The 20,546-nt window shown below is 37.5% G+C and overlaps 1 protein-coding gene across 1 annotated transcript in view; it reads right to left on the bottom strand.

Annotated features, from left to right (window-relative positions):
- Positions 1–19,811, bottom strand: part of capn1 (calpain 1) — a 29,357-nt gene extending 9,546 nt beyond the window's left edge. The window contains exons 1-6 of the mRNA XM_051114990.1: positions 19,661–19,811; positions 8,600–9,060; positions 7,353–7,422; positions 5,324–5,442; positions 1,072–1,205; positions 821–989 (exon numbers count right to left, since the gene is read on the bottom strand). Of these exons, the coding sequence (XP_050970947.1) occupies positions 821–989; positions 1,072–1,205; positions 5,324–5,442; positions 7,353–7,422; positions 8,600–8,851 (744 nt within the window). The 5' untranslated portion in view covers positions 8,852–9,060; positions 19,661–19,811. The remainder of the gene's footprint in view (positions 1–820; positions 990–1,071; positions 1,206–5,323; positions 5,443–7,352; positions 7,423–8,599; positions 9,061–19,660) is intronic.
- Positions 19,812–20,546: the final 735 nt, after the last annotated feature.

Raw genomic sequence — 20,546 nt, 5'->3', positions numbered from 1 at the left:
GTTATCATTAACTACAACTATTATAAAGTATTTACGGGAATTTAAATAAAGCTGAAATTAAGCAAAAATGTTACATGTCACACTAAAACCTTAGGTTTAAGTTAGTACTAAAATTACTAAATGTAAATAAATAAAAATAAAAGCTAACTAGAAATATTTTTTTTTTAAATCTAATAAAAATGGCAAAAGCATGTAATGACAAATAAGCATAATTAAATGTGCTGTTATCATTAAAATAATATAAACCAAATAAACTAAAACTGAACCAAGCTATATAAAAATGTAAAAATAAAAATAAGCATAAAGAAATAAGCATAAAAGCTAAAGTTCAAAATATATTTTCATATAAAATTCATAATTTACAATTCATATGTCATTGTAAAACCTGGGTTAGTAATGGATCATAATTTTCAGGTCTTTCGTTTTTTTTATGATTAATTTACTTATAGCACTGATTGCACAAGAGCTACACACGTATAGGATCTGGTAACAGCTTGTTCATGTAATTCTGCAAAAAACAAAGCAAAAAGAAGAGTGTGTTTATTATCCGTCTACAAAATTGACTCTTTCTTTCAGAATTTGTAACTAAACAGTTTCTGCAGTTCTACAAAGCTCATGACTATTTAATGAGGTTGTTTCTGATTGGTTAAAAGTACATTCTAGCACCTCTGTGTTGCATGTAACACGTTTGGCACTGCAGTTCAGGGTTGCAGGCTTCAGAGCCATCATAAAGTTTAAAAACTGAACTAATCTGCTTTTAAATGTCTCCACTTGTAACCTTGATTTAAGCATGGTGTGAAAAGCAAAAATCAATGCTCACATCTATAGAGCAGCCCAGCAGTGATCCTCTCTCGATGGCACGGGCGATAATGCTGTAGAGGTCAGCGGGTGCTTTCTTTAACTCGTACGTCTCTATGACTCCACCCGTGAAGTCCTCAAAGCCCTCAGACGTGCTGCCGCCCGACAGAGCCTCATAACAGCCATTCAGCCTGATGAACACAGCGATAAATGTACTAAATAAGTATACATTACTTGTATTTGATTCAAATGCACAGTTGAGCATTATCGTACTTGGCGTAGGCCTTCTCCAGCAGAGCGCTCCAGAACTCTTCACCCTCCGCCGAGTGAACGAACAACAGCTTCCCGTCCTTCACGGGCAACCGGTCGTCAATCACTACATCCACCCACTCGCCGAACTGCCAGAACTACAGAAAGAGAGACATTCAGTTTAACATGCACTTAAAACTAAAACAACGGTTCCATGAAGAACCTTTAACATTCATGCACTTTTAAAAATAAAGGTTCTAAAATGTGGAACCATTTTCGCTCAGCTGAAAAATAACAGACACCATCACAAAATTTCTAATGGTTTTACTGGTTATAATGGGACTTGTATTGGTTTTAAAGGAAACTGTAATGGCACCTGTGGGTTTCTACTAGTAATTGGTAGCTTGGTAAAACCACCACGGAATATGTCGCAAAACGCACTACAGGAAACCATTTTTAAATGGTTCTAAAGGTTAAAAGTGGATGGTTTGTAATGCCATTTGTGGTGGAAACCATTATAATTTCTGTGATGGTTTCTATTGTTTTGTTATTGTTGTTGTTTCAGCAGCGAGGTTTCCTGAAGAACCTTGCATTGAACAGTTTTAAAAGAACTATTGTTTTTTTGTTGTTGTTGTTGTTTTGTTTTGTTTTTTTTTAAGTGTGTTAATAATCTTTAGAACATTTTTCTTCATGGAACCATTAATGCCAGAAAGAACCATTTTTAAGAATGTGGAAACTTTCCATTCCGCAAAAGGTTTTTTATTGTGGAAAAGGGTCCTTTAAAGTATTAAAAACGGTTCTTTTATGGCATGGCTGCAAAAAAAAATCCCATTTGAAACCTTAATTTTTAAATGAGCATGTCCAGCAGGTGGCGCTATAAAGATTGTCAAGTATGTTAAACATCACAGCGAACAGAAACTCATCTACTCACTAGTCACTTTCACAGCCTCTCTTTATTTATAATTGCGTTCTTGCAAACTATTCTAAAGCAAATTTTCAAAGGCTTCAAAATGCATTCAAGTTGCACTCATTTATAAAGATTATCATGGTGAACAAAACATTGTTGCTCACAAAGTTTATTTTCCGCAATAATCCATAAGCCAAAGGAAAAATCTTTTTTTTGGCAAGGAAAGCTAAAGTTCTGGGTTGGCCTACAAAAGCATAACATTATAAAATACGCAGATAAAACATTAACTACACAGGTAATGCACATTCTCTGCTGTTTGTTTGGCTGCATTAGTGGTAAAAGGCTTTTTGGGTTTGTCAGGAAGACATAAACAGAGAAAGACTCATGAAAAAGTCAACAATTGATGTCCACCCACATCATAATGCAATTACAACATCCAAACTTGTAAGCAGAAACTCTGTGAAAGGAGCTGAGGATGAATTCTTAGTGTGGCTGCAGCATGTTAGTGAACCCTCATAAATTATTCAAGAATGTGTACTCCAGTTTTTATTGTTGCAGCAGGAATCACCTGTACTTGCAGATTTCCGTTCACATTATCTACCATCTACACGTATACATACACACCCTATATGCACACCCTCATCCTATATGAGCACTTGCGTAAACAGCCATTCAGATAAGGCTTAAGATGGATTTGAGAGACATAAATGAAACCATGAATCATGCTGCACATCTCTGAGAAATTTCTTTTCAGGATATTTGATTTATATAGCAATACAGAAGAGAGATTAAAAGTCACACAGCCTGTCAAGAACATTTCTGGGTCGTTTTCATATTTAAAATATAAAGAAATATTCTCCAAACTATTCTTTATTTATTTAGCAAGATTATAAGGAAATATTTTTTATATAATTCTAACAAAGATGAAAAAATAGTCATTTTAACAGTGTTTTTTTTCATTTCAGTAAAACTTAAAATAAAATATCAATATTAGATACAGTTAGAAGACACAGACATAAAAATAAAATAAAATAGAAAAATATAAAAACAAAATCCAGTAACTATGAGCACAACAAAGTTATTAATACTAAAATTTAAATAAAAACTAAAAATATAAAAGCTAAATCAAAATATGAATATATACTATTATAGTACATTATAGCAAGAAATAAAAAAAAAATCTACAAATTAATATATATTCTTTATGCAAACTGTATTCACATTTATACATGGGTCAAAGACGAAAAAGGTTTTAAGCATAAAAACAAAAAGTGTAACACTGCTCTAAATTGTTGCTGTTTAATTTAATTGCATTTTTGTTTTTCTGAACAAAGAAATAATATCATACATTTTTCCTTAATTTACAGAAGACACCCACTAAAATGTCATTCAGTGTAACAATCTTGTCAGGCATATTTACAACAAAAATCAATTAAAAGATGAATTACTTTCAACCCAAATACTAATTAGCTGTAATTCTAAATTTTTTTTAAATTTGCCACTATCCTATGTTTTGCCCATTTGTCAGTAAGATTTTTTTACTTATTTAAAACACAATAAATTTTAATATGCCCCTTATTCTTTTATATATTTTAATGTTCAAGTCAGAATAAGCATGCTGTTTGAATTTTTACATAAATATTGTTATACTGAATGACAATGTAACGCTATTTCAACCAAATTTTGACTTTTATTCTCCAAAAACTTATTTGAAACCTTAAAAGTAGACACTTTACTTATATTTAATGTGCTTTCTATGGACATAAAATCACTTTTCTAAATTTCATTTGATGTGGACATCTTAACGTCTTTGACCCACATATTTATTTGTTTTTCAACAAAATATATAATTTTAGTTTTAATATTTCTACATGAAGTGACTTTAACTGAATAATTCACTGTTTGTTATTGTTCCCTTGCATTATTGACAAACTATTTTCCTGTTTGACACTGGAAAGCTGCCTTGACACAACCTGTATTGCATAAAGACTATATAAATAAAGGTTAAAAAAGTATGATTTGTACCAATTAATTTTTTATAATAAGTCATAAAATGTAAGTAATTTTCATTAAAACACGATGCGAAACATGTAAATTGTCCTAACATAGCACTCACTTTCTTCACTAATTAAATATTACCATGTAGCATTAACTTGTTTTGGGATTCACTCCCATAAATTGTTTAAAGCACACTGTAGCATTTTTCCTGTCTGTGAATTCTCTCTATGCCCCTCTCTCTCATAATTAGCTTTTACAGACACTCAGTACATTTCTGCTTCTAATTTAATCTAAATGAGTCCCAGATGAGCCTGCAAGAACTAGCTGTGTGTGTGTGTGTGTGTGTGTGTGTGTGTGTGTGTGTGTGTGTGTGTGTGTGTGTGTGTGTGTGTGTGACGCATTAGTGAACACATTTGGATCCTGTGTTTTTGTTCGCACACTCATTCATGCATGATGCATGTATTTTTAGAGCATCTGTGTGTGAGCGAGTATTTGATGATGACATATTTAGCAGTTCAGGGTCTTGATGAAGTTTTGTGTGTCTTTCTGACTGCAATGTGTTTTTGTGCCATTCTGCATAAAAGTTCCAAATAAAATGCACATAAGTAGCAACATGATACTCATTCAATATAATGTGTAAATACTAAGACTCATGAATATTTTAATTATTTAGTGCTAAGGTATTTCCCAGATAAGATGGATTTTGTATTGCATTGTCATTTGCTGTCTATACAAACTGTAAAGGATGCTTGGCATGCCGTATCACCTCATTACCCATAATCCACTTCATTGTGGTTGTTTGAACAGTAGTGAGCAGCCCTACCCTCCCCCTCACCTCACCGAAACAGAAACATAAGTTGTGCTTCAATATTTCCCTAGTGACACACACAAGCAATATCCCACACGAGGAACAGATCGATCAGATTGCCTTACACTGGTTCTGAGCAGCGCTTCATTATTTTGTAATACGCATACACAACAGCTCATGCTAGTCTGTTAACGGAGCAAAGTTCATGGATGGTTTATAGCTACAAATAAGCGCTGACTGTTTGTCAGAAACAACAGAAACAACTGCATCTTAACCTAATCGGTTTTTAAAATTCCATTTAGAACCTTTCAAATCTATAGAATCTTTAAACTGGAACAGGTTCTTTAGATTATTTTAAATGTAATAGTTCTTTTCGGAACTGTTCACTGAAGGATTCTTTAAGGAACCAAAATGATTTGTCTATGGCATTACTGCAAAAAAAAAAAAAAGAAAAGGAAAAAAAGACCCTTTTTTTTTTTTTTTAAGTATATATAAAATTACACTCTCTCACTGTCACACCTACCTCTCTGTTGTCATGTTGCAGCATTTGTCACGCAATTTACCTGAAAGTGAAATATTCCAGCGTAGCAGCTGTCAAAGCTCTGGCCGTGCGGCACCACGCGGTGCAGGAGGTCATCGTTTAGAGTCAAAGATGCAATGGCCGCCAACAACCAACAGTCACCTGAGAAAAACAGATGACAAATAATGAACAGCTGAGATTCAGTGTAGACAAGAACATGAACAGATATTCAATATAACGTTGTCTGAGGTAACAATTAGAGATTTTATGTACAATACCTGTCAAAAGTTTTTGTTTTTTAAAGATCAAGCCTTGCATTTATATGATCCAAAATACAGCAAAATCAGTAAAATTTTGAAATATTTTACTATTTAAAATAACTGTTTTTCTATTTGAATATATATATTTTAAAATGTAATTTATTCCTGTGATTTCAAAGCTGGATTTTTAGCATCATTACTCCAGTCACATGATCTTTCAAAAATCATTCTAATATTCTGATTTGCTGCTCAAAAAACATTTTTATTATTATTATTATTATTATTATTATTTATTATTATGTTGAAAACAGCTGAGTAGATTTTTTTTTCAGGTTTCACTGATGAATAGATAGTTCAGAAGAACGGCATTTATCTGAAGTAGAACACTTTTGTAACATTATAAATGTCTTTATTATCAATTATTATCAATGAAAGTATTAATTTTCTATAAAATTAGCAAATTAGCATATTAGAAATTAAAATGATTTCTGAAGGATCATGTGACACTGAAGACTGGAGTAATGATACTGAAAATTTTACTTTGATCAAGAATAAAATACATTTTAAATTATACACAAATTGAAAGCAGTTATTTTAAATGGTAAAAATATTTCACAATATTACGGTTTTTGCTGTATTTTGGATTAAATGAATGCAGGCTTGGTGAGCAGAAGAGTCTTACTGTTCAAAGACTAGTACTGTACATATACATGGGCACATACAAAATGAAATAGGATAGTAAAAAGGATAAAAGTCAATGTTGTTTTATTGCAGTAAAGTTGTTTAAAAGATCTTTATGCTGTATAGAGCCATAGAAAATTGTCTCTAACTACCAATGAGTCCACCAACAAATGGTCTTTTGGTGTACTAAACGCTAATCCAGTAATTCCTCTCTGCATTTTCATTTTTACATCTCTATGTTGCAATGTCTGGGATTCTTTCAACATGACAATTTATTGCCCCAAACAGCACATCTGCTATTAGAAGATGACCCGACTCCTTACAATGCAGCGAATGTGTAAATAACTTAAAATAGCCATCAGGCCCAAACAAACCTGATACAAAAGAGCGACAGTCATTTTGTTTCCATGTTCACTAAAGCTTGTTAAAGCACACCAGTGCTCACTGGGCTGCCACAAACATCCTGACCAATCAGAGCCCTTCTTCACACATCTAAACGCTGTATGGTTTTATGATGTCATCATAACGCATTAGCTGCTCCGCTGCGAAACAGCAGCTCTTTATTTAATGACCGCAGGGTCAAAGCTTTAATTATGTACGAGGCTCTGTTTGGAGTAAACATTGCCATTCTTTCCTACAGTTTCAATTCCATCTATCGTAAAATATGCCACATACCAAATGTCACACTTTATTTTTACTATCCCATTTCCAAGAGTTTTAAACCTTTGATTTAGATCATTTTATTACAATTAGTTATTCTAAATGCACTGATTTTACATTTTGTGCTTGCATGAATTTATACAAAAACCCATTACTGTTCAAAGTATTTTTGAAGAAATTAAAATATGCATTAAACTGATTAAAAGTGTCATTAAAGAACCTCTTTTGAACTTTCATCAAAGAATCCTGAAATTTAAACACTTATTTTAAGTTGCAGTAATATTTCACAATATTACTGTTTTTACTGTATTTTTGATGCATTGATGAGCACAAAAGACTTGAATGATAGCAAAACTGAGATCAAAGTCTGTTGTTCACTGTCAAGTCTTGTAAATGAACAGCTGGTTGAGGTGTGGTGAAATCAGGGTTGTTTGAGGTAAAGTCCTTGTCTGATGATGCAGACAAACTCACCCAGAGCTCCCTGACAGATGTCAGTACGAGTCGCTCCATCCGTGATGAACTGGGGACGCTTACACATCTCCTGTAAACACACGTTTGATGCTAAATTAGATTTGCATTTCCAGGAGATAATGCACAACACTGAGCCTCCCATTCAGACACACACACACACACACACACACACACACACTCTGGTCTGTTTACAACAGCTGCATCACGTTTGTGGGTGATGAGAACATGCAGCAAAGTGTAAAAACACTGAGTATGTCATTCAGATTCAAACTCATGTCTGATTAATAAAGGCAGGATGGATAAATGAATGTATAATGAGTAGCCATTTTTCCTGACAAATCATTTCGGCTCTTGAGCATCCCATAGCAACAAGCACGAGAGATGTGGTTATATAAAGCCATTCATTAATGTACTGACTAGAAGCCATAAAATCCTGTGGGACGCGACTGTAGAGGTGACCTGTCGCATGTGGAAATGTTCAGAATGTTCGGATAGTGTAAAAAGCAGAGAGAATTGCAAAACTGGGGAATGTAAACATGTGATGGCAGAGTTGAAGTGTGATTTTAAAAGTGTAGTTGATCCAATAATGAAATTTGCTAAATATTTAATCACTCTCTTGCCATCCAAATTGTAGAGGAGTTTTTCTTCATCAGATCATCACTTGCTCAACAATGGATGCTCTGCAGTGAATGGGTGCCGTCAGGATAAGAGTCTAAAGTAGTAATACACCATTCCAGTACATCAATTAATGACTTATCTTCAAACCGTTGCCTTTGGCAAAAACACAAGTCCTCTATCTATAACATTGCATCTCAAGTGAAAAAGTCATCTGGCCTGAATCAGAAGAGAAATATGCAAAGATCATGCACAAGCAAAAAACAGCTCTAAATAAATATGTGTGGATTTTGATGGAGAACAACAGGAGATGGACTTTTTCACTGGATGGATTTTGGCCAGAAGTAATGGTTTTTCATACAAACACGCAGTTTTTGACTTCACAAGATGTTAACTGATGGACTGGAGTGGTGTGGATTACTTGTGGATTATTGTGATGTTTTTATCAGCTGTTTGGACTCTCATTTTGACGGCACCCATTCACTGCAGAGCAAGCATTGTTGAGCAAGTGATGCTACATTTCTCCAAATCTGATGAAAAAAACTCATCTACAGTTTGGATGGCCTGAGGAAGTAGCATGTGCTAAACAAACACAAGACCAATCTATCTCACGACCCTTATGGTCAGCTCACCGTTGGTCTCATCCACCGCACACCGTGTGTCTTGGAGGATCGTGGGCCCAACTCATTGAACCCCAGAGAAGAAGCGGTGGCTGGGAACAAGTGGTCCTCAAACAGGCACCTAGTCTGTAGGCATTGGGCCCTCAGCGAGTCGTAATCCTGTCCCAGCAACTTGACAGCATTGTGGTTCTGACCCAAACCCGCATCCCGATCCCACTGACTCCGCAGCTTTGCGGCCATTCCCGTGGCATAAATGGGCTCCATGTTTTCGCCGCTTTACTGTGACCGGCACAAACAGATGACGTAATCCCAGATAGCCAATGAGAAAGGAGGAAGGGAAAGGGATAAGCCAATCACAGTGCAGAAAAGTAGAATGAATATGTCAATTTTGAATCAGTGGGGAGGATGATGTTGGATGTCATTTATTCAATCAGCGGCCGATGAAGTCTGGTCCAAGATCTAATTCAGAAGTCCTGAAAAAGAGAAGAATGACCCGTTAAAATGAATTTGGACCAAATTCAACTTGTCATATGAACAATTTACATTTATTTCTGTCATTTTTGTTGTTGGACGAATATAAGACAAATATTAGCACCAATGCAATAAAAAGAGCAAAGCTTGTGCTTTAGCTATGTATTTGATGCTTTATGTATTTTATAATTTTCATGCAATCACAGAGAATGATGGGAAATTTAGTTTATGTTTTATAATAAAACAGCATAATGAGTTATGAGATATTTTCTGGGATGTTTCATTACTATTCTTACCAGAATACAGAGTGCACAATTATTATTATCACAATTATGACAATTATAACATCATGATCAGTATCAATTAATTCCTAGCATTATTCTTTCTGAAATGTTACCAACCTTGAAAGTAAAGACTTAACCCTTACGTTAGGTTGCAGATCAGTTTGACATTGGCCATGTTGATTTTTAAGTTGTTTGGGAAAAAAAAAACCTCTGATGCTTTTCTTTAAATTCTCAATCAGTAGTGCAGTTTATGTATTTGGCAGATGATTTTATGCAAAGAAACCTACACTGCACCGAAGGCAAACATTTTTATCAGGTCATGCATGTTCACAGGAAACTTTGACTACATGGTGCTTAAATATGGTACAGTTGAGGTTATAAGTTTACATACACCTTGTGGAATCTGCAAAATGTAAATTATTTTACCAAAATAAGAGGGATCATACAAAATGCATGTTATTTAGTACTGACCTAGTACTGACATGTAGTCCACATAGTTGTTCATGAGTCCCTTGTTTGTCCTGAACAGTTAAACTGCCCACAAATTCTTTGGTTTTTCAGCATTTTGTGTATTTGAACCCTTTCCAGCAGTAACCTGTATGATTCTGAGACAACTGATGGACTCATATGCAACTATTACAGAAGGTTCAAATTAGGGATGCACGATATTATCGGACTGATATCGGAATCGGCCGATAATGACTTCAAATGTAAATATCGGCATCGGCCCGATATGAAAAATTATGCCGATATGTTTTGCCGATAAGATGAATATGTTAACTCACATGTGCTAAGGGTGTGCTAGGGATTAGATCACGTCAGCAGTGTGGCTCATTCTTGAAGCAAAGTTTTGACTGAATGAGGAGTAGATTCACTGTTTTGTATCGCTGCATTTAAACTGAGAATACACATACAGAATGATGCATAGCAATAGCACGTGCAGTGGCAGCAGCGGCTATAGGAGAAAGCGCGCCGTTGTTCCATTTGGGATAATTTACTGTTGCCTGTTTCATATCCAGTCACTAGATCGCTAAATGCACATTTTAAATGGTTTTATGGTGCTCTTTGTTGTATTTTGAAACCCAATGGCTGTGTTTGCACATGACATGATCTGCATTTAAAATAAAAAGTAATTACGGCGCGCGGTCAGTGAATTCTCTTTCTTCGGCGGCGCAACGGCAAAACACACTGTTGCTCATATGAAACATTTTTCGTGAATATGACACAAGTGAGGTACAAAGCATTCTTTATAAGTTAAATAATTGGTTAGCAGGCAAATGTTAGTAGCGACCATACTTTTGCATTCATGCAGTTCGAGCCAATACATTTAAAGCCATAAGCGGCTGTGTGTCCTGTTTTCCCGGTTGGTCACGAATTGCCACAAACTTAATAATATTTATAGTTTCTTTTCACAAATCATCACCGTCTCACCCTTTAATTTCGCAGGTTTGTTTTCTTGTCATTTACTTTTAATCCATGTTGTCGGATCATTTATGCGGGTAAACTGCGTGTGGGAAATAAAAGATTTCGTGGCAATAAATTAAGAATTCGTTAATACGACTTTTTAATTCGTTCCCTTATTTTACAAATTAATAAATTAATAAAACGTAGGAACGAATTAACAAGTTGTAGGAAATAATTATGTTCGTGTCCCGCAGCCCTGTCAGAGCGCAGTGCACCGTATAAAATAATTAGAAATTATAATTAAACATGACTTAGTGACTACATTTCTATTACTTTCTTTCCATGTTGAATGCCTTTGTATTGCAGGGCTCTAGAATGATCAAAACTGTCACTTTTTTTTTTTTTTTTTTTTTTTTAAATGTGCAAGTTAAAATTTGACGTGGTCGCACTGCTCCATACAGCGCGGGTTACAGAGTTACAAAGCCGTGGCATATTCAGGATTTCACTGATCACGCAAAGAGTAGTTTTCGTTGTGAGCGCTTCGGGTGTAGAGCCTGGTTTGTATTTGTAGTGTCAGCACGAGCCAGGTGGTGACGGCAAAAAGGACGCGACTATTCTGGAAACGATGGCGGACGGAGGATTTGGTTTTCGAGTAGGGTAAAAGACCGCTTGTTAAACCAGAGAAGGTAAACATGTTGGTATTCTTGTGCAAAAAAAGTGTACTGTTTTGCCAGTTGGTCACGAATTGCCACATAACTTAATATTTTTATTTTCCCAAATCCTCACCGTCTCACCCTTTAATTTCTTAGGTTTATTTTCTTGTCATTCACTTTTAATCCATGTTTTCGTATCTCTTACTGTGATAAATTGCGGGTGGGAAATAAAATATTTCGTGGGAATAAATTAACAATTCATTAATACTACATATTAATTCGTTCCCTCATTTTACAAATTAATAAATTAATAAATCATAGGAACGAATTAAGAAATTGTAGCAATGAATTATGTCCTGTTCATGTCCCGCAAAGCACCCTCACAGTCACCCAGTTTAGTTCTACTTTTCTGTTTTCGTTTTGAAATGTTGTATTCAGATTGCGAATTCGAAAGTGAAAGCATCCGAAGTTCGGCTTATAACATAGCAAAAGTGAACTTAATTTACAAAATTCAGATCATAAATAATGCTAGTCTACTGATGAAAAAGAAGGGATTGAATGTAAACCACTCATTACTATTTATTTAATCCTAACGAATAAGTTATTGTTAAAAACTAACTTTCCAAATAAAATGATATATATCGGTATCGGTATCGGTATCGGCCAAAATGAGATGAAAAAATATCGGCATATCGGATATCGGCAAAAATCCAATATCGTGCATCTCTAGTTCAAATCCTCACTGATGCTCCAGAAGGAAACACGATGCATTAAAAGCAGGGGCGGGGTGAAAACTTTTGAACAGAATGAGGATGTGTGCATTTTTCTTATTTTGCCTAAATATCATATATTTTTAAATTATTACTGCCCTTCAGAAGCTATAGAAGATACTTGTTTCCCAGAAGACAAAATAAGTTAAATTTACCCTGATCTTCAAATTCAAAAGGCTCTTAATGCATCCTTTTTTCTTCTGAAGCATCAGTGAGTGTTTGAACCTTCTGTAATAGTTGCATATGAGTCTCTCAGTTGTCCTCAGTGTGAAAAGATGGATCTCAAAATCATACAGTCATTGTTGGAAAGGGTTCAAATACACAAAAATGCTGGAAAAACAAAAACAAAGAATTTATGGGACCTGAAGGATTTTTCTGAAGAACAGCAGGCAGTTAAACTGTTCAGGACAAACAAGGGACTCATGAACAACTATCACTAATCAAACAAAAAAAACAGCTGCGGATCATTCAGGTAATAACACAGTACTAAGAATCAAGCGCACAGTATGTAAACTTTTGAACAGGTTAATTTATATAAATTCAACTATTATTTTTTCTTGGGGACTATATGTGTCACGAATCTGGTCTGTGTCTCGTTGTCCACCAACCACCAGATGTCACTCTCGCATCACTTACACACTCTGACTGTCACTATCAATCTCGGACTGCATCTCCCATCCTCCACCGCTCTTATTGCGTCAGTCCCCGTGACCAATCAGGCATCCTTAAAAACCCCGCTCCCCCTCAGTGCACTCACGGAGTATTGTTGTTGTTATTGTTGTGTTTCCTAGTTCCCGGTTCCAAGTTCCTAGTGTTTAGTTCTATCGCCTGGTCTTCTCGTTCTCGTCTGTCTAGCCGCCTGCCTTTTGTACCCTCGCTCGTGTTTACGGATTATTCCCTTCGCTCAGCCCCTTTATGGATTATGTTCGCCACGGATCGACCCACGCCTGACTCACGGACTTCTATTGTGCATCGCCCCAACATACCTGTTTGCTGTGATTTTGACCCTGCCTGTCTGACCATGTCTTTGCCTCGTCCATTAAATAAAAGTTCGCAATTGGATCCGCTTGCCTCTCGTCTCGTTCATCCCGTAACAGAATACTCCGTCATACAAGGATCCAGCAACTTTTTTCACGGACATCATCCAGGTATGGACTGTACTTATTTGACTGTGGGCTCGTCTTTCACGGTGGGGGTCGCTAATGAGGAACGCGATACCCCAGTGATGCCGGTCGCGCAACCCGCTCGCGGAGTGGCGGGCGCGTCGGAGCGCGGTCATATAATGGCGGCTACTGTGGAGCCGGCTCGCAAAATGGCGGCCGCGCCGGAGCGCGACGCCACGAACACGCCGGCCGCCTGGCCTGCTCACGACACGGCGGCTCTGCTGGAGCACGCTCAAGCAGGGGTGGCCGCGTTGGATCGGCTTCTCGAAATGATGGCGAACTTGGAGCTCATTCGCAAAATGGCGGCGAGAACGGAGCTTCGTCACGTCACAGCTGCTATACCTGAGCCATATGAAGTTGCAGCTGCGTTTCCTGATTCAAGTCAAGTTTCCAAGTCAAGTCAAGCTACAGCTGCTGTTCCTGTGTCAAATCAAGCTGGAGCTGTGTTTCCTGTGTTAAGTCAAGTCAGAGCTGCTCTTCCTAAGGCAAGTGAAGTTAGAACTGTTGTTCCTGTGTCAAGTCGGGTTAAAACTGTGTTTCCTGTCTCAAGTGAAGTTACAGAGCCACCGCACAAGATGGCTGCCACGCCAGAGCCACCGCACAAGATGGCCGCCACGCCAGAGCCACCGCACAAGATGGCCGCCACGTCAGAGCCTGCTAAAGCCCCGTCAGTCAAGCCACAGCCTGCTCAGGCCATCTCAGTCAAGCCACAGCCTGCTCAGGCCATCTCAGTCAAGCCACAGCCTGCTCAGGCCATCTCAGTCAAGCCACAGCCTGGTCACGTCATGTTTTCTGCTCCTGAGTCGGCACCCATCATGGCCGGTCTTCCCGAAGCGGTTTCAGACTCAAGTCACGCCCCGCCTGACGGCCCAGACTCAAGTCACGCCCCGCCTGACGGCCCAGACTCAAGTCACGCCCCGCCTGACGGCCCAGACTCAAGTCACGCCCCGTCTGGTCCCAAGTCTGCTCCAGAGGTCCCGTCAGTTGGAGAAGCCGCGCCAATGCCTCCTGAGGTGTCAGCCGTGGCTGTGGATCCTCCCTTGAAGGTGGCGCCCCCCTACAAACTCTCTGCTTCTTCCCTCATTCTGTCTGCCTCCTCTGTCACTGTTCTCCCCAGGTCCCAGTCTATTATGCGGGTTCCTGCTCAGCCCTGGTGGGCCCTGGCGCCTCCTGTTCCGCCCTGGAGGGCCTCGGCGCCTCCTGTTCCGCCCTGGAGGGCCTCGGCGCCTCCTGCTCTGCCTCCGGTGCTGTCCTGGAAGGTCCCGGGGTCTCCTGCTCTGCCTCCGGCTCCGCCCTGGAAGGCTCCTGCTCCACCTCCGCTCTGGAGGGCTCTTGCTCCGCCTCCGGCCCCACCCTGGAGGGTACCTGCTCTGTCGGTCCTGCCTCAATCTCTGGGCTTCCCTCATGGACCTGGTCCTCCAGCCCTCGCCCTGTCTCGCTCCCACCCCACCGCTCCCCTGGACTGTTGTTTCCCTCGAGCGTCTGGAAGCCGCTCCTTGGGGGGGCTATGTCACGAATCTGGTCTGTGTCTCGTTGTCCACCAACCACCAGATGTCACTCTCGCATCACTTACACACTCTGACTGTCACTATCAATCTCGGACTGCATCTCCCATCCTCCACCGCTCTTATTGCGTCAGTCCCCGTGACCAATCAGGCATCCTTAAAAACCCCGCTCCCCCTCAGTGCACTCACGGAGTATTGTTGTTGTTATTGTTGTGTTTCCTAGTTCCCGGTTCCAAGTTCCTAGTGTTTAGTTCTATCGCCTGGTCTTCTCGTTCTCGTCTGTCTAGCCGCCTGCCTTTTGTACCCTCGCTCGTGTTTACGGATTATTCCCTTCGCTCAGCCCCTTTATGGATTATGTTCGCCACGGATCGACCCACGCCTGACTCACGGACTTCTATTGTGCATCGCCCCAACATACCTGTTTGCTGTGATTTTGACCCTGCCTGTCTGACCATGTCTTTGCCTCGTCCATTAAATAAAAGTTCGCAATTGGATCCGCTTGCCTCTCGTCTCGTTCATCCCGTAACAATATGTAAACGTCTGTTATGTGAAATACCTTATTCAGGTCAGTACTATATAAAAAATAACATGCATTTTGTATGATCCCTCTTATTTTGGTAAAATAATGAACATTTTGCAGTTTCTGCAAAGTGCATGTAAACTTTTGACCTCAACTGTAATTCTGACATGCCTCTGAATGCAGAATAATCTAGCATCATTTCAAACAATGCCTGAGATCTGCTCTCACAACCTCCTGTAAACTGGACTGTCCCTTGTAGTTAAAATGTCTTAATGATGGATTTGTTTCCTACAAACATGCAGCTTTTCTCTTCACAAGATGTTAATTGATGGACTGGTGTTGATTATTGTGATGTTTTTAATCAGCTATTTGGACTTTCAGACCCATTCACCGCAGTGGATCCATTGGTAAGCAGGTGATGAAATGCTAAATTTTGAATATATCCAAATCTGTTCTGATTAACAAACTCATCTACATCTTGCAATACAGCTCAGGAACAGCCTCCCTTTCCCTCCAAATAACCCGTTAAACCTGTCTAATTTACCTTGCCCCTCCTCTGTTCATTTTCTCATTTGTGGTAAATTTGAGGAACTGTGGTGCTTACTCATCGTTCTGATTTGCACTACCTTTGTTAAACCATAAACAAATATTAGCCTAGTCCGTGACCTTGGTCAAGTTTTAGGGCTGAAGCTCAGTAAACTTTTTTTAAACTTGAAACTACGTTATTAGTTTAATTTAAATGCCATCAATCCATCGTACTCTTGTCATTTTCTGCAGTTTAATGGGAACTGTGGTTGTGAACACACTGACATGAGTGTCCTTCAAACAAATGAAAGAAAGTAGAGCAGTGGAAGGGTGTGGTGCGTGAGATCCATGGAAAGCTAAAGACGCGCTGCCAAGAGTGAACTAAACTGCAGGAGTGCGTGGATGTTTGCCAGGAGGACAAACACCGCGTTCAGGGCTTGAATGGTGACTTAGCATTACTGCATTCTAGGTCAAAGACAGATGTTAATAAATGCTGCTTCAGGTCTTCAGCAATGCTTTTCTCTGTAGTGAGTGTCTTTGTTTTCATTTTGTTCGTTCTGAACAGCTCATCTCAGGCTAAAAATCGATGTCAGATGCTCATGGCAAATCTCCAGCCATCTACCATAAAACATCCAGCAGAGTAAATGAGCACTGTGATTTATAGAGTACTCATGAAATACATTAGTTACAGTAATGTATATGAAATATATTCTCATGAAGAAAGGCCCAGGTTATATTTCCCTCCAAAAGAAAAAAAAATATTTATTTATTTAGATGTTGCAATATTGCATTTTTTTTTTTTTAAATCACAATTGAGCAAATTTCCCAAATAATCATTATTCAATTGATCAATCAATCAACAAATCTAATCCTAATAACAATGTATGGAATTATTTGATCAGAAAATATGGAAATATATATACACACACATAATTGTGACCCTGGACCACAAAACCAGTCTTAAGTAGCACGGGTATATTTGTAGCAATAGACAAAAATACATTGTATGGGTCAGAATTATCGATTTTTCTTTTATGCCAAAAATCATTAGGATATTAAGTAAAGATCATGTTCCATGAAATTATTTTGTAAATTTCCTACCGTAAATATATCAAAACATAATTTTTGATTAGTAATATGCATTGCTAGGAACATCATTTGGACAACTTTAAATGCAATTTTCTCAATATTTAGATTTTTTTTTTTTTTTTTTTTTTTTTTTGCACCCTCAGATTCCAGCTTTTCAAATAATTGTATCTCAGACAAATATTGTCCTGTCCTAACAAATATCAGTGGAAAGCTTATTTATTCAGCTTTTCAGCTATTCAGATGATGTATAAATCTCAATTTAAAAAACTGACCCTTATGACTGGTTTTGTGATCCATGGTCACAAATGTAGTTTACAATTTAAACCATAGATTTTTTGCACTACAATGAGAATTTGAGGGGGAAACATGCAGTGTAAGAATTATTTTTAAATGTCGTTAATACAGAATTTTAGTCTGTTTTACAAGATAATAGTATTTGTCTTGTTTCTTCACAACTGCACATTTAATTTTATGTGTTCCTTGACATTTTTTGTAATCCATTCTGAACTTTACTAGCTATTTCTTAGTGAAAATTGTTTCTACACCATTTTCAGTGCATTTATTTGCACAGAAATAATGACACAACAGAAAAAAAGAACAAAGAGAGAGAGGAAAAAATAATATTTTTGGGATAAAATGTCAAGAAGGGTTGCATTTCCCGAAAGCATCATAAGCGTAAGTAGAGACTATTGGTTCCTCCAATACTTAATGCTTTTGGAAAATGCAGTCCCGGGCGTTACTTGATCGTTTTTTATGAGCTTCACTCTGACATTAACCCTACAAATGAAATATTATGTTCATGCTATCATCCATTCCTGCTGTTGAGGACACTCAGACCTGACTTTCAGAAGCTCACAAAGACATTAAACTAAATATTGAATTTGTCTCTGGTGGGGGTGTGAACGTCAGTTTCACAGCTCTTTAGAGAAGGATGGGCTGATGAAAGATGACTGATGAAAAACAAGTAAAGACACATCTTGAAACCACAGTTTTTGAACAGATGACGCCAACCAATCAGAGACTGAAGACGTTTACATACTGGGAAAAAGATTACTGAGAAATCACTTGAGGTCAAACTTGTTTTACAAGACCTGAAACCAACAGCAGACCACTCGCTCTATTACATAAAGTGTGTAATATAATATAATATAATAATATGCATAACATTTCTTTGTGCATTTATGCATGCATGTGTATATATAGACAGAAAGAGAGTGAAAAACTATTCTGCAATTCTGTTTGGTGCAATTAGTGGTGCAGAAATTAACTTTAAACCATACAATTAAATCAACCATTGATCAATGTGAGCAACAATTAACAACTACTGGAGTTATTTTGAAACATACTTTAAGTGTGCAATACTAAGAGCAAACAGCAGATACTTTTTCACGAGGTCAGGTCACTGTAGCCTACAGGTAGTATTTTCCCTTGTATTTTTGGGCGTGGCTGACTGTCAAAGAATTCACAGGCAACACCCTAAACAACCACTGAACTTCTCACTATTATATACATACAATGACAGAATTTTCTCTGTGGTTTCATTCCCACAAGCTGTGACACATGTCCATTCTTCCTAATGTAAATGGTGGTGTTTGCGCCCATAGAGACGTTGCTTTAGTCTCTTCTGCGATACCATCACAATGTCAACAATGCTAATAACACTTGTGTGTGCAGCTCACATCTCAAGTTACATCATACGTGTGACGTGATTTTAATACAACATGAAAAACGAAACTGAAGGGTTCAGTGCCTTAGGTTTTCAAACTGGGGGCCACTAGGTGATCAGTGGAAACCAAATGTGAAAATAAATATGAAATAAATATTTAATTTTATCTCTTTTTGTAAATATCTTAATCTATTTGTAAGTAATAAATGAGTACATAATTGAAAATTAATAAACCTACCAATGCAGTTCTGTAATAATGTTACTAAATATTTTCCAAATTATACTTTGGACATTTTTATAACATTATTATCACAGTATAAATTTCCTCTCACAAGAATGATGATATTTGGGGGTCTAAGGCATCTAAAAGAATAATTTTAAGTAACATTGGAAGTTTTTCCTAAGACATTATGAAAACACAAACAGTCTGGGTGTGGATTTTAGATAAGAAGTAATAGGGTTATATGGTGAAACTGCCTTCTCTTTCATCACTTCCTGTGTCTTTCAGTAAACCCACTCTGACCACAACAGCTGACCATGTGTGTGTGTTTAAAGGGCTTTTAATAGCCATGCATGCATGCATGCATTCAGCCTCCAACTATTCAGATGCTATGGAAAAGTGAACGTGAACTCAATCTAGATGCAAACAAGTATCAACTCTTAGAAAGTGATTCAGCTACATGCATTCACACACATTAAACATGTTATTGAATGGTTTAGCAGTGCTGTAACATCAGTGCATGCATGCAAATAATATGAGAGTTAATAATGAACAGTTAAAAGGCAGTCTTAAAAAAACTGCAAAACAAGGAAATGAGGTTCACGCACCTTTTGATGTTATAAACTCTAAAAGATAGTTATGATTATTGGCTGATAAACAATTATTTTAAAACACAACCTTTACATAATACAAACATGTTGTCAACAACAACTGGAGTAAAGCAACAAAAGTGAAACAAAGTAACAAAGTATCAAAGTGTCGTTCGCATGGATGTAGAAAAGACCAAACGCGTTCAGACTTACCTCGTGTCTTGATTTGCAGTGCACTTGAGCAAATAGTATATAATCCAGAGGTTTTCACTATTGTTCGATCCTCCGAACATCTGGAGTTCATGCAGTTTAAGATCTTGCTGCTGATTTCCCCCCGCCAGCAGCACAAACGCCCACCGGATCCGGGGCGCGTCTGCGCAATGCGTGATAAACGCGACGCGTCTCGGAGTTGCAGAGGAAGGCGTGGCATAGCATCTAGTCGGCCAATCACATAGCGAGTTTAAGCGTGCGGCGCGACGCAACAAAACGAAAACGGAAAGTATTTTGATTATTTTAGAACAAGAAACACTGGTAAAAATATAATATGTCAAAATAAAATATAAAAATACATATAATTAAATATAAAATGTTCATTTAAATAAATAAATAAACTATATCACACTGCTTTCACCATTTTTAAGTTAGAATTGTTTGAGTATACTGCTGTATAATTAAGTACATTAATTTTCTTACTAAATGTGCAGTAAAACAGTCAAATATATTAACATTAATTATCAATTAAAGCTTTTTTTAAGTGTTAGAAAGGTGATGGCGTTAGAAAGACCTCCACCTTGTGGCAGACACGGCAAACACATCCTAGAATTTATAAACATTTGCCCTACATATACATATATACATATATATAGGCAATATTTTCAGTTTAATATACATTTTAATTTAGTTTAAATTGATGTAACAAATATACTAAAGCTACAACTGAAATAAAAATAACTATAAAAAATATCTGATAGTACTCAAGCAAACAGAACATTCCCCTGACGTTTTTTTTCCAAGTTTTTTATTAGGCCTACAGAAAGTTTCCAAATAATTATTTAATGTTTTATTTTTATAACCCAAAACTAACTTTTCCAGCATGTTC

The sequence above is a fragment of the Labeo rohita genome, chromosome 7 (assembly GCF_022985175.1).
Source record: "Labeo rohita strain BAU-BD-2019 chromosome 7, IGBB_LRoh.1.0, whole genome shotgun sequence".
Classification (NCBI taxonomy): domain Eukaryota; kingdom Metazoa; phylum Chordata; class Actinopteri; order Cypriniformes; family Cyprinidae; genus Labeo; species Labeo rohita.
This window is presented reverse-complemented; position numbering and strand designations above follow the sequence as displayed.